The sequence below is a fragment of the Tenrec ecaudatus genome, chromosome 9 (genome assembly GCF_050624435.1).
Source record: "Tenrec ecaudatus isolate mTenEca1 chromosome 9, mTenEca1.hap1, whole genome shotgun sequence".
NCBI classification, from domain to species: domain Eukaryota; kingdom Metazoa; phylum Chordata; class Mammalia; order Afrosoricida; family Tenrecidae; genus Tenrec; species Tenrec ecaudatus.
In genome coordinates this window covers 8,871,392-8,884,983 of record NC_134538.1, presented here as the reverse complement: position 1 = coordinate 8,884,983, position 13,592 = coordinate 8,871,392, and the positions used below count along the sequence as shown (strand labels likewise).

Sequence of the window (13,592 nt, the reverse complement as noted above, 5' to 3'; positions counted from 1 at the left end):
AGGAAAGATAAACTATCCCCAGGAGAAAACAATGGGCCTGATGGTTCTGGGGGGCCAGGACAGAAGGGGGAGGTGGAAGAAAGGGAGGGGGCAGCCAACAAACCCAGGGCCTAGGGAACAACAAGATATCGAAAACCGATAGCAAGGAGGGCACAGAATGCCTGGTGGGGTTTGATCAAGGGCAATGTAGTCGAGAAGAATTGCAGAGAGCCGAATGAAGGTCGAACACGGCAGAGGGATAGGAGGAAAGTAAAAAGAAATAGAGTAAAGAACTTGGATGCAAAAGACATTTATAGAGGTACAAATATATAGGTATGCCACATGTAAATATATCAATATATGATAGGAATATAGGCCTATGTACATATATTTGTATGTTAGGTATTAAGGAAGCAGACGGACATTGGGCCTCTACTCAAGTCCTCCCTCAACACAAGAACACTTTGCTCTAATAACCTGGCATTCTGTGAAGCTCACCTTCCCGACACTATTGCTGAAGACAAAATGGGTGCATGGCAAATGTGGTGAAGAAAGCTGATGGTGCTTGGCTATTAAAAGATTTGGCGTCTGGAGTCGTAAAGGCTTGAAGTTAAACAAGTGGCCATCTAGCAGGGAAACAACAAAGCCCACAAGGAAGAAGTAGACCAGCCTGTGTGATCACGAGGTGTGAACAGGATCAAGTATCAGGCATCAGAAGACCCAAAACAATCATACCCAATGGGAACAAGGTGGGTTGGAGTGGAGACCCAAAGCCCATCTGTAGACAATAGGATATCAAGGGTCACAGAGAAAAGATCAGCAGACAGGGTGTAGTATAATAGCACCGACAAAACACACAACATCCCTCTAGTTGCCTAATGCCCACCCCCCACTCTCAGCATGACCCCAATTCTACCCGTGGCTAGACTGGAGCATGTACACTGTCAGAGATAAAGAGTTCTCGACACACAGAATCCAGGACAGATAAATCTCTCAGGAACACAGGATCAATAATGGGAGCAGTGAAACCATGAGGGCAGGGGGAAGGGGGGGATGGAGAAGAGAAAGGGGGAATCAATCATAAGGACTGACATAACCCCCCACCCACCCAAGGGGGATGAACAACAGAAATGTGGGTGAAGGGTGACAATGGATGGTGTAAAATATAAAAACAATAATAAAACATTTTATTAGAAAGTAAGAGAGAGAGAGAGAAAGATATGTAACTTCGGACAAGTCACTTGGGTCTCCCCAAGTGGCTTTCTTAATTGGCTTTCAAAATCTGCAGGCCTAGTCTGAGTCCTCAAAGGCCAGATGAGACACCCAGTGTGGTCTCCTGTGATCTGGAAGGGGGAAGAAGACAGCCAGAAAAGACAAGGCTCTGCCCAATGTTGGGCACAATATGACTGTCACTAGCATCTTCAGCCACCATGGATGCTAGGTTAATTACTTCCAATTAGTTAATAGTCAAGAACAGAGATTCAAGAGGACATTTTGCACAAAGCACACAAGTACTAGGGCACTAGACTCAAAGTGGCTCATTTTTAAAAAGGGGACTAGAAAGCACATTGTATCCCCTTACTTGAGCAGGAACAGATAGAAAATGAACCGGTTAACCAAACTCACGTCAGATATAAACCTGTCATCCAAAGTTTTTCCTTTTTCCGTTAGCCTAAAGTACAAAATCTTGCGGCTGCCATTAAAAAAAAAATTTGATTACATAGCTACTGTGTGTCCCGCATGGTGCTGGGAGGCAGCAGTGAAGAGGAGACAGTTGACCTTGGCTTCACTGGCCAGTCTCTGTAGCAGACTACGGTGGGTTGGGCACTGGACAGCTAATCCTAAGGTGGGAAGTTCAAACCCAGCAACAGTGCGGAGGGAGAAAGATGAGACTGGTTGCTTCTGGAAAGTGTGAGGAAGCGGCAGATAACTACTACCTCAAAGTTATGGATTTAGAAGTCATTGGACTTTGGTTCAAATCTCCTATTCTGAGGGTGCCCGACACTTAGCAATTCAAGACTACCATATTATTTGTGGTTTCCAAACTCACAGGCATAGTTCTGCCTTAGTGAATGAGCATTATTGAAAGTTTCACCCTAGCTCCAACCCCCATCAGTCGTGTAGTGTCCAATCACTTGAGTTTTTATCTGTACAAGTCAACAATCCATGTATTTTACTCTAAAAAGCTGTCCGATGTATGCATACTTTCCTTTTCTCAACAGTATTTTAAATTGTGAACCACTGGAAAAATTCATACTATCACTAAAGTTACCGTGTGCCCCATGGGGATGATTTATAACAGTCCCCAATAAAATTAGAAAGATGAGCCAGGGGCATAGGTAAGCCATAACTATATGAATGGATTTTGAACTCATACTTAATTGTAAGCCCTACTCTAAGAACAATTCATTTTCATGATATAGCCATATTCAATATTCGCCCTGATGAAGAGATCACTGCAGATATAGTCAAGTGTAGTGAAGAAATCATAGAGTGCCTGGCTATCAGAACAAATAGCGTCTGAGGTCTTAAAGGCTTGTCTGAAAACAAGTAGCCATCTCAATTAAGTGTCCACACAGAAAGAGTACGACCGCTTTAGTGACCCAAGGATTGTTAATAATGAAATCCAAGATGGATCAGGACCCACTGCTCTTCCTCTAACTGTAGCAGCCTGAGGTGACCTGCTAAAATGGTTCACTACTCGCTTGACCCAGAAAACCCTACAAAATCCTGCAAATCAAGAGGGTCGAACCTCCGGGTCCACTTCAAGAACACCCGTGAAGCTGCCCAGGCCACCAAAGGTATGCATATCCGGAAAGCCACCAAGCACTTGAAAGCCGTCACTCTACAGAAGCAGTGTGTGCCTTTCCAACGGTACAATGGTGGTGTTGGCAAGTGTGCCCAGGCCAAACAGTTGGGTTGGACCCAGGGTCGGTGGCCCAAAAAAGAGTGCTGAATTTTTGCTTCACATGCTTAAAAATGCAGAAAGTCATGCTGAACTTAAGGGTTTAGATGTGGATTCTCTGATCATTGAGCACATGCAGGTGAACCAAGCCCCCAAGAGGCGCCGCTGGACTGACAGAGCTCATGGTCGGATCAACCCATCCATGAGCTCCCCTGCCACATCGACACGATCCTGACTGAGAAGGAACAGATCGTTCCCAAACCAGAAGAGGAGGCTGCACAGAAGAAAAAGATTTCCCGGAAGAAAATGAAGAAGGACAAATTCACGGCTCGGGAATAAATTAGGCTTAAAATAATAAAAGTTAAAAGCAGGGAAAAAAAAATCCAAGACGAGTGGAGGGAAATGTATTGGACCTTAAAATCTGGACAGGCAGTTTGCAGAAGGTGGTTACAGTTGATAGTGAATACCCAAACTTCACTTGCAGTGTCACCCACATGGATTAATTAAGCCTTTAAAGAGAATCTCCTCTGACTCTTCCCCAAGGATGTGAGTGGCCTTGCTATCAGACAGAATACATTGTCAAGTGGATTCATGCCGATGTAATAAGGTTAAAATTTAACACATTATTTGCTCTCCCTTTTGACCCATTTAAAATTTGTTCTAGTTTTTATTTTCTGCTTTCTCTTGCTTTGAATTTTTTGTGTTTTACTTTGTATTGTTTTTGGGGGGTGAAGGAGGGTACGTTTTTCTTTGTATTAAAACCAGGATAGGTAAATCTTCTCAGAGTAACTGGATCAACAGTTTCTTAGGGTGATGGCAGGGGAAGTTGGGGAGAAATGGGGAACTAATAATAATGAGTACAAGAAAGAGGAACAAGTTCTTAAATGGTTTGTGATGATAACTGTACACAGTTCTTCCTAATATGTTCACCCACTGAATTGCATGGCCTATGAATTATAGGTTAAAAAAACTGCTATGAGACTTTAAAACATATTTACAGCCACAGAAATGCTACAAAGCAGCAGTTCTCTTCTGTCCTGTTGGGTCACTTTGAGTCTACAGCCGGGAAAGCCACCTGACGCAGTGGGGTCGGCTGGTAGCAAGGCTGAGCCATGAGCACCCCCTCAGCTCTGCTGTAAAGGAGTAGCTGCATTTGCCTCCGATCACTCCTAGAGCCGGGGCCAACTCAGCCCACGGGAGGGGTCAAAAGCAAAAAAGCCCACTGGGGCCAGATGAGACAAGAGAGAAGAAGAATGAGTAAGAAATGAGGGGTACAGGGTCCCCTGTGAAAATGACAGCTGCTCTTCAACCTGATGTTACCACATCTTCTGGAAGAGAAAAAAAGGGAAGACACTGAAATGTTCATGTGAAATTTCCCCATTTTAATATCATATATATATATTACTGCTAAATATGTCATATTGCTACAAAGTTAAAAAAAATTTTAAAAGCCAAAGCCTTTTGCCCTAGTGCAGCGGAACAGCAAGGGAATGGAGTGGCAAGGTCCCCAGGGAATGCTGAAAGTGGACTTCGGGGCCAGGGCGTGGTGCCCCAACAGACTGGACTGGAAAACGCTCCTAAGGGCCAGCAAACGATCCCTGAACTAACTACAAGCTTTTCTCTTGTGAACTGTTTTATTCTGTTCTTTGTCAGTGGTTTGTTTTTGTTGTTTTGTTGTCTGGTTGTATACTGTTGCTTTGTTTTCCTCTGTCTAGTTTTCGTGCATGTTAGTGACTCCACAGGTCTGTCTGAATAGGACAGGCTGGATGAACTATCTGGAGGAAAAACAACGGGACCGACAGTTTTGGGGGGACTTGGGGTGGGGGGGTAGGGGGGGGTAAGGAAGTGGTGTTAACAAACCCAGGGACAAGGGAAAAACATGGGACCCCAAATGGTAGAGAAGGGGGAGTGGCAGGCCTGGTGGGAAATGATCAAGGGTAAGGTTGCTTAGAGAAGAGGTATACTCTAGCCCAGGTGGCGATGAAGCATGGTAGTAGGGCAGGAGGAAAGTCAAGGGAGATGGAGGAAAGAGCTAGGAGTCAAAGGGCATTCATGGAGGTCTAGACAAAGACATGTACATGCAAATATATATAGGAGGATGGGGAAATAGATCTATGTGTCTATATTTATAGGTCAAGTATTAAGGTGGTGGAAGGACCTTGGGCCTCTACTCAAACACTCCCTCAATGCATGAATACCTTCTTTTATTAAATTGGAACTCTATGATGCTCACTCTCCAGACACAACGGCTGGAGCCAAAGTGTGTGAACAAGTAAATGTGGTGAAGAAAGCTGATGGTGCCCGGCTATCAAAAGAGATAGTGACTGGGGTCTTAAAGGCTTGAAGATAAACAAGCGGCCATCTAGCTCAGAAGCAACAAAGTCCACATGGAAGAACACACCAGCCTGAGTGAGCGAGTGGTCCCAAAAGGATCAGTTACCAGGCATCAAAGAACAAAAAATCATATCATTGAGTGCACACCTCCATGATAGGATCGCTGAAGACAAATGGGTGCATAAGCAAATGTGGTGAAGAAAGCTGATGGTGCCCGGCTATCAAAAGAGATAGTGTCTGGGGTCTTAAAGGCTTGAAGGTGAACAAGCGGCCATCTAGCTCAGAAGCAAATAAGCCCACATGGAAGAAGCACACTGGCCAGTGCGATCACGAGGTGCCCAAGGGACCAGGTATAAGGCATCATGCAAAAAAAAAAAAAAGATATAAGTGTGTGTATGTATGTGTATATGTATATATATATATGTATATATATATCATATTAAATGAAGGGGGAAGTGCAGAGTGGAGACCCAAGGCCCAAGTGTCGACCAATGGAGATCCCCTCATAGAGGGGTTTAGGAAAGGAGATGGGTTAATTAGGGTGTGAGGTAGTATCGATGAAGAACACAGCTTTCCCCCGGATCCTGGATGCTTCCTCCCCCCAACTACCATGATCCGAATTCTACCTTGCAGGGCTGGATAGGACAGAGGCTGTACACTGGTGCATATGAGGGTTGGAGGTACAGGGAATCCAGGGTGGATGATACCTTCAGGACCAAGGGTGTGAGGGACGATGCTGGGAGAGTGGAGGGTGAGTGGGTTGGAAAGGGGGAACTGATTACAGGGATCCACATGTGACCTCTTCCCTGGGAGAGGGACAGCAGAGAAGGGGGGAAGGGAGACTCCGGATAGGGCAAGATATGACAAAACAACGATGTATAAATGACCAAGGGCATATGAGGGAGGGGGGAATGGGGAGGGAGGAGGGGAAAAAAAAGAGGACCTGATGCAAGGGGCTTAAGTGGAGAGCAAATGCCTTGAGAATGATTGGGGCAGGGAATGTATGGATGTGCTTTATACAATTGATGTATGTATATGTATGGATTGTGGTAAGAGTTGTATGAGTCCCTAATAAAATGTAAAAGAAGAAAAGAGAAAAAAATGATTAGGGCAAAGACTGTACAGATGTGCTTTATACAATTGATGCATGTATATGTATGAACTGTGAAAAGAATTGTATGAGCCCCAATAAATTGTTAAAATTAAAAAAAAAAAAAAAAACAACAAAAAAAAAAACAAAGCCTTTTGCCCTAGTTCGACTTGGTAACCCTTGCAATTTCACACCATGCAAATTGGTGGCATTCTAGTCCCAGAAGGTACACTTTCAAGAGGCTCTAGGCATGATATTGTGGGGTCCTGGTGGTCAGGAACCATGGGCTGGTACCCACATGGCGATCCCTGCTACCTAGGCTGGCTGAGAGTCTAGCAGAGAGCTCAAAAATTGGGGTTAATGATTCTAGCTGATTACAAGTTCTTTCTGCAGTTCTTCAGAGGCAGAAAGAAAACTCTTTTCTTAGACAGATGAAATGAGAAGACCACCAAGACTGCATTCATGGTCCAGAGCATAAAACTAAAACATTGCTTTCAAACCCCCCCCCCCCATTCACCCTATTCCCCTAATAGCCCCCCTTCCTGAGTGCCTTTCCCTGGCTTATATCTATCTACTCCCTGCTTAGCTGGTTCCTCTTCACAACCCATGCTTAACAATCAGCATCTCCTCATCTTCCTCAGCTCTCAGAAAAAAATTTTTTTAATTCCCTACCCTCTACTATCCTCTCAGCACACAGGGCCACCTGTCCTGTCATCAAGATTCCTCTTAACAACCGGAAGACACCTTGATGGCAGGGGCATCTGATCCAATTTGGTATCCCTAACTAGCAGGGCTGTGCTGGCCCGTCAGAGATGTTAAGTATACATCTGAACATCTGATATGTCCCTCCTCTCGTGGAGTACAGAACGTTCCTGGGAGAGTCAGCACCTGGTGGTCTGGCCGTTCAGCATACCTGTCATAATAATCTCTGTGTCCCCGATGGTCTCGGTCACTGCTGTACTGGTCGTAAGGCCTCTTTCGAGACAGGTTGTTGGGTCGGTAGCTCCCAGAGCGGTGGGAATCCATGTGCCGCCGGTCCCCATAATGGTGGTCCTTGTACCAGTGCTGCTCATACTGATGGTGACGCTCGCTGCCCCATGGTGGGTTCCCGCCACCGTAGCTGAACTTCCTGTCACGCTGCCAGTCTCCTCGATCTGTAGGGGTAGAAAGGCCTGTAATGGTGAGAAACGGGGAAGGTCTTGCTCCCACCACAGCTGTCCCTGAAAGGCTGACACAGATAGCCAATGGGCTTCCTGTTCTGTGACCTTGTTGCTGTCTGTTAACCCCAAAATGGGATGAGCCCTAACACTCTTGCCCTCCACATTTTAAGACAAAAGTAGACCCGTCACCTCTCTCCTTCTGAAATGGTAATTAAAACGGTGGGTTTTCTTTTTCCATACCATCTTACCTTTCTGGGGCAGATAGTATGAGATTTCAAGCAAAAGAACAACAAAAACAGTAACTTGACAATGCGTTTTACATGTTCAAGACAGTATTTTTTCACTGACATATCTAGAGTTTATCTGCCTGCAGGTCATCTTTCTTGATGGCATTTATTTACCGATTCTTAACATTCTTCCCTCGCCTCCTTGCCTGGGGATGGCGGCAGGGGTGGGGTGGGGTAGTCAAGCTTCAAGCCTGCGGCTGCCAAAACGAGTATGACTCATAGCAACCATAAAGGACAGAGTAGAGTCACTCGTATTTGGATTAGAAGCTGAGCACTGCCCCACTGCACCACGAGGGCTGCCTTCGCTTCTCTGGAGTGGAGGCTGGAACAATTCAAACTGTGAGCCCCGTTCTCCTCAAAACAAATAGACACGTGGAACTCGTATTTGAAAATGGGGTTTTTGCAGATGAAATCATGCTTGGAATCTCATTCTAGACTTAAGTGTGGTAGCCCTTTCACACAAGCCCAAGAGGGTGAAGCTGTGAGACAGGGAAGAAATCCACACAAAGACAGACGCAGAGGCTGGAGTTACACGAACACAAGCCAGTGCAACACACCAAGCACTGCTGGCAGTCACCAGAAGCTAGACGAAGAAAGAGATGGATTCTCTCTCCCAGCCTCTGGGAGAAAGCCGCTGACACCCTGATTTGGACTTCTGGTTGCCAGAATTGGGGGAGAATAAATTACTGTTGTCTATGGCCCCCGGATTGCGGTAACTTACTAGGCCTCTGAAACTAGCACAAGAGGCCTGACCAAAAGCAACTGGGTGGCCTTATGGTAAATCAATCTTTTCCCTCCAACTGTACTAAAAAAACAAAGACATGTTATCAAATAAATGTCTCTCTACTCGCTTTGTTGGTCTTTTAGCATCTTTATATAGAGCCAAATCAAAAGAATACCAACATTAAGGAATTTATGCAGTTTAAATAGCCAGTCAGTCAGTGGCTCAAGTTTATTGCTGTTCATGGGTGGACAAAACCAGAGGATCAAGAAGTGAAAATGATTTACTGCTCAACACACAAAAAAGAACACACAGCAACAAAGACAATGACAATGTCATTTTAAAGATGGCTTCAAGCCAAATGGGAAGTCAGCTCAACCAGGGCATCAAGGTCTGTGGAATAGAGATGCTTAAAATTAAAGCTATATAATTTATTCCCAGACTAAACTGCAATGGTTTTCCTTTTTCTTGAGCATACCATGAGGTAGGTCACAGGTTAGAAGCATTGCATGATTAAGGTGAATGCCCAAGTTTTACCTAAGACTGCAGCTAGCTTACCCACTGAGTCAATTCTGACTCATAATGTCCCCATAGGGCAGAACTATTCCCCAGGACTTCTGAAACCGTACATACCTTACAGAAACAGACAAGTTTATCGTTCTACTTTAGAGTGACTGGTGGTTTCAACTGCTGACCTTGTGGTTAGTAACCCTATGTGTAACCCACTAGGCCACCAGGCCACCTTGCAGTCAGCTTATGAAGGTTATCAAATCAGTGGCATGACGAAGAACACATGAGCTTAATACCCAGAAAAAGTTAATGCAACAAATGCAGCCAGACTTATTGAGACGCAGGAGATAATTCCTACCCATCTTGTAACATCATGCAATTTTCCTTCCCGTAAAATAAATTAAATTTAAACTACTTAGATTTCTACAAGCTAATAACATGGCGTGCTGGCATTCAGGTACTTACCAAAAACAAAGTGCTCTTGCCCAAAACAAAATATATTAAAAATATTAATTATCTGTTTAGAAATGCCAAAGAACAACAAAATCAACTAAGACAAGAAGGACTAAGACACCAAGGAAGAGAAAACCTAAAGAGGGGCTGACTTTTGTGGCCACGAGGACACCTGTCTGTGGGGATGGGGTGGAGACAGACCCAGGGTGGTCTGCGCCATTAAAGATGCAAAGTCTCAGAAGCCCTATTTACAGCAGGGTTTTCCAAAGGGGGTGAGACCACCCCCTGGGGCCACTGGAACAATCCAGGGGGGGCAATGCAAAAGTAAATACCCACACTGTATCCCAGAGTATGGCCTACAAAAGTTGTTAATTGTGAGAGGACACAGAATACTTTTTCTTTCTTTTTTTCTGCAAAGAGGGCAGCAGGCCCAAAGAGATCGGGAGCCTCTGCTACACAGGGTGGGAACTGACAGACCCAGCGGCAGTGGATGTTCTGTCCATGAGCGTGTGGGTTATGTGCAGCTGTTTGCTGGCACGAGAAGGAACACCATCCTCATACATGTAATGTTTTCATTTCCACAGACCAAACCCCCAGGACAGGAATAATGTCAAAGGATATCTGTTATTAAAAGACTGTAGTAACTCACTGCAATTTGCATACACTGTTTCTTCTCATTTTTGCTGGTCAGAATGGACAAAAGATTAACTTACTGAACAACAACAAAGAAAGATCTGTATTTTCTTTGTAGGTCATCTTGTCATAATAGCTGTTTGAATTTCCTCTTCTGTGTGAATCCGTATTTCTAATCTTTGCTCGTGCTTTTATTTGGTTATCTCTTGTAACTGATTAAATAGGGGTCTTTTAATATTAGCAGTTTTGACCATGTCACTGATACGTAATGAAAACTTTCTCCCTTAATCTATCAATTGCTTTTTATGTTTGGTGGTTATATTTCTCCTAATCCAAAATTAAAATAAGTCTTCAATCTTTATTTTGTGCTTTCTCTCAATAAAGAGAACAAGATGTTGGAAAAGAATAAAGTTGCTCTTTTTGGAAAATGAAATGATTCTTTCCTTAGCACCTCTTTTAAAAAACCCAGATAATGCCTACCTGAATTACTAAAGTGTCTTTTGTTGGGGTGATTGTAGTTGTCTCTTGGGTGTCCGTGCATCTGTGGGCCGTGGGAGGCAGGCAAATGAGGCTTCTGAGAGTGAAGGTTGTGTGGGCCATGAGACTGAGACATCAGGGAGTCCCGGCTTGAACCAGAGGCCTCTGGTCGAAATGGTTTTTTACCACCAATCATATCATCTTTCTTCTTTTGTTCCTGTACAGAGAAGAGAAACCAAAGACCGTCAGCATCCCTGGCCTGCTTACCAAGGCAATCATTTTAAAATTATTTCCCTCTGGACTAGCTGTTGAGCTCAGGGACACTAAGGCCATGTCATAGCACAGTTCAGGCACAACATTCTACCTGCTAATTTGGGGAGCAGCGATTGCAGTCTTAAAGGTGCAACTCATCCAGAGGACAGAAGAGTAAAGAAAAGCACAGGACACACGGAAATAATTAAGTCCAATAGACTAAAGGACCATTAGCCTCCAGAACCTTCAGACCAGAAGAACTAGATGCACCTACCACTAACTGCTCTGAAAAGGTCCCGGATAAAATGGGAGGAAATTGCGGAACCAAACTCCGAATTGTAAGAGAAAAAACTTACAGGTTGGACCAGACTTACATGGTTGGTGGGACCAGCTCCCCCCCTCCCCCAGCCCCATCCCCTTGCCCACAAGACTATGGCTCTTAGTGATCCTTCAGGTCTGTGTTAAAATAACCAATCATTACAATCATAAGGGCAGCATTTATCCAAGCACAAGGTGCAGAGGATTAGGAAAGGAGGAGCAACAGAAATAGGAAAGAGGGAGACGTAGAATCAGCAATTCTGAGTCTACTGATACATTCTGGGGGTGGGGAGAGGGAGGGGGATTGCAGTGGATGAATGGAAACAAAATGTGCATTAATTGTTGAATGTAAAATTATGATCTATAAATGTTCAACTAATTCACAATTGAGTTTATATCTACCTACTATATCTCACCTGTTCCTCATTGCTGGTTTACCATTTTACTACCATCTTACTAAAAACTGCTCATAAATGTTAATGAGTTCACACAGCATGACACAACAGTAATCTAGCTGCTGACATTGACCTGACAGAAAAGCCTCTACTGATAAATCCTACGCATGGACTACATTAGTGTGCATAATCTGAAACGGGAGCCGGGCCATCAGTAGTCTCACAGAATCATCTTGAACCACGCAAAACCAGAACTATTAACTTCCTTGAGCTAATTACAACGAACCACTCCTGGCAGTGGGCACTACCTTGGACATACTGTCAGGAGAAACCAGTCCCTAGAGAAGGACATCACGTGTGGTCAAACGGAGGCGCAGGGGCAAAGAGGAAGGACCACCTCAACGAGATGGACTGACACCATGGCTGCTAGGAACCAGTCTACGTACGGAGCAGGACCGGGCAGCTTGTCTTCTGTTGTTTGTGTGAAGGGTCGTTATGGATTGCTACTGACTCGATGGCACCTATCAAGTGCAGTGGAACTAGTTCACATGCCAAGTTCATTAAGGTGGACATCCTAAATGTTTGAATAACTGCTTTACAACACAAATGTTTGATATAAAAGCATCAGAAAATACAGTTTACAAAAAAGAAACAAAGTGAGCTAGAACCAAAGGACAGTTACCGTTAAAATTTGGCCTACATCTCTCCAGCCTGTTATACATATATAGATTAAAAAAAATACTACTCGGTGTTATCTATTTTCATTTAATAGATTATGAAAACCTTCCCATGCATAAGTATTTTTCTACTTACTTCCTTAATGGTTGAATAGTACACCCTGATAATGCATATATGGACATATCATAAAGTATTTTCTTACTTTTGGATACCTAAGATACTTCCTTATAAACATCTTAAAATCTCTATGTCCTTTTTGCTTGAAGTTAAACAAGCGACCATCTAGCAGGGAAGCAACAAAACCCGCATGGGAGAAGCACACCAGCCTGTGTGATCATGAGCTGTCGACAGGAATAGCATCAGAAGTTCACAAACAAGCAATCACATTGACGTGAAGGAGCGTGGACAAAGTGGAGGCCCAAAGCCCACCTGTAACATAACTGGACTTTAACAGGACAAGAGGTTTCCAGCCACTCTCAGCATCATCCTTACTGCTCGGGCCGGTGGTGAAAACGTTAATGCCCACAAAGACTCCGTGACAAACCTTTGGAGCATGTTAGAAACCAACTGTGCAAGCACCTCAGAGGATGGGTGGCGTGCACAGTGGAAGGTCGACCATGAATAGGACCCTTCAAACCATAAGGCCTCCCGTGACATCAACTCTGCACTCTGTGCCTGTCGTCCCAACCCCATTTCAGAGTGCGTTGTTGCAGGATTAAGGTGACTGATATGCCGAGTCTCCACTTTAGTGAAGGATGTGACTCGAATCACGCCTTTTGCCTTTTTGCGGGTACAGTCTGCTGAAAGGCAAAACCCACACTTCCACATAAGCATGAGCCATCTCCAAAGAAGAGGGAAAGAAATCCCAGGACGAAACAAAAGAAGTCACCCGTGGAGCACATTCAAGATCTCTCTCTTCAAGTGGCAGCGGCTGAGACCAGAGGCACTTGAGGCTGTGGTATGGGGACCAGGAGACAGAACAGAGGAGCCAGCTGAGATCCAGCACTGAGCAAGGAGGAGCAGGGACAGAACAGCACCAAGACTGAGACACTGAGGCAGGGAAGCCAAGGGACCACCTGGCTTAGAGCCTGGGGACTAGCGAGGGACGTGGCTGTTGGCTGAGACCAACGCCTCTCCTTACTGTTTACTGATCCTGACTGTGGTAACCTGCTGACTGCGCTAATAAGCCCCCTTGATTGTAAGCACTGTCTGGGAGTACAGTGTGGCCACGCCATGGATCCTGAACCCAGAAGAGACATGGAGTGAATGCTGTGGAAGGAGCAGTTGGCCAGAAGCGGGGAAAGGAGGATGGAAGGTGGAGACACATCTGACCTATGTCTGTGGCACAGGGAAGCCCAGTACCTTTGACTCAACAAGAAAGACTGGCCTGCAGCAGCCAC

General features: G+C 44.8%; 1 protein-coding gene across 3 annotated transcripts in view; it reads right to left on the bottom strand.

The window, feature by feature from the left end:
• Positions 1-13,592, bottom strand: part of CHD2 (chromodomain helicase DNA binding protein 2) — a 159,398-nt gene that overhangs the window by 4,332 nt on the left and 141,474 nt on the right. For all 3 annotated transcript variants that reach the window (XM_075557881.1, XM_075557880.1, XM_075557882.1), the window contains 2 exons: positions 10,553-10,766; positions 7,222-7,462 (listed from right to left, as the gene is read on the bottom strand). In XM_075557881.1, coding sequence (XP_075413996.1) covers positions 7,222-7,462; positions 10,553-10,766 — 455 coding nt within the window. The remainder of the gene's footprint in view (positions 1-7,221; positions 7,463-10,552; positions 10,767-13,592) is intronic.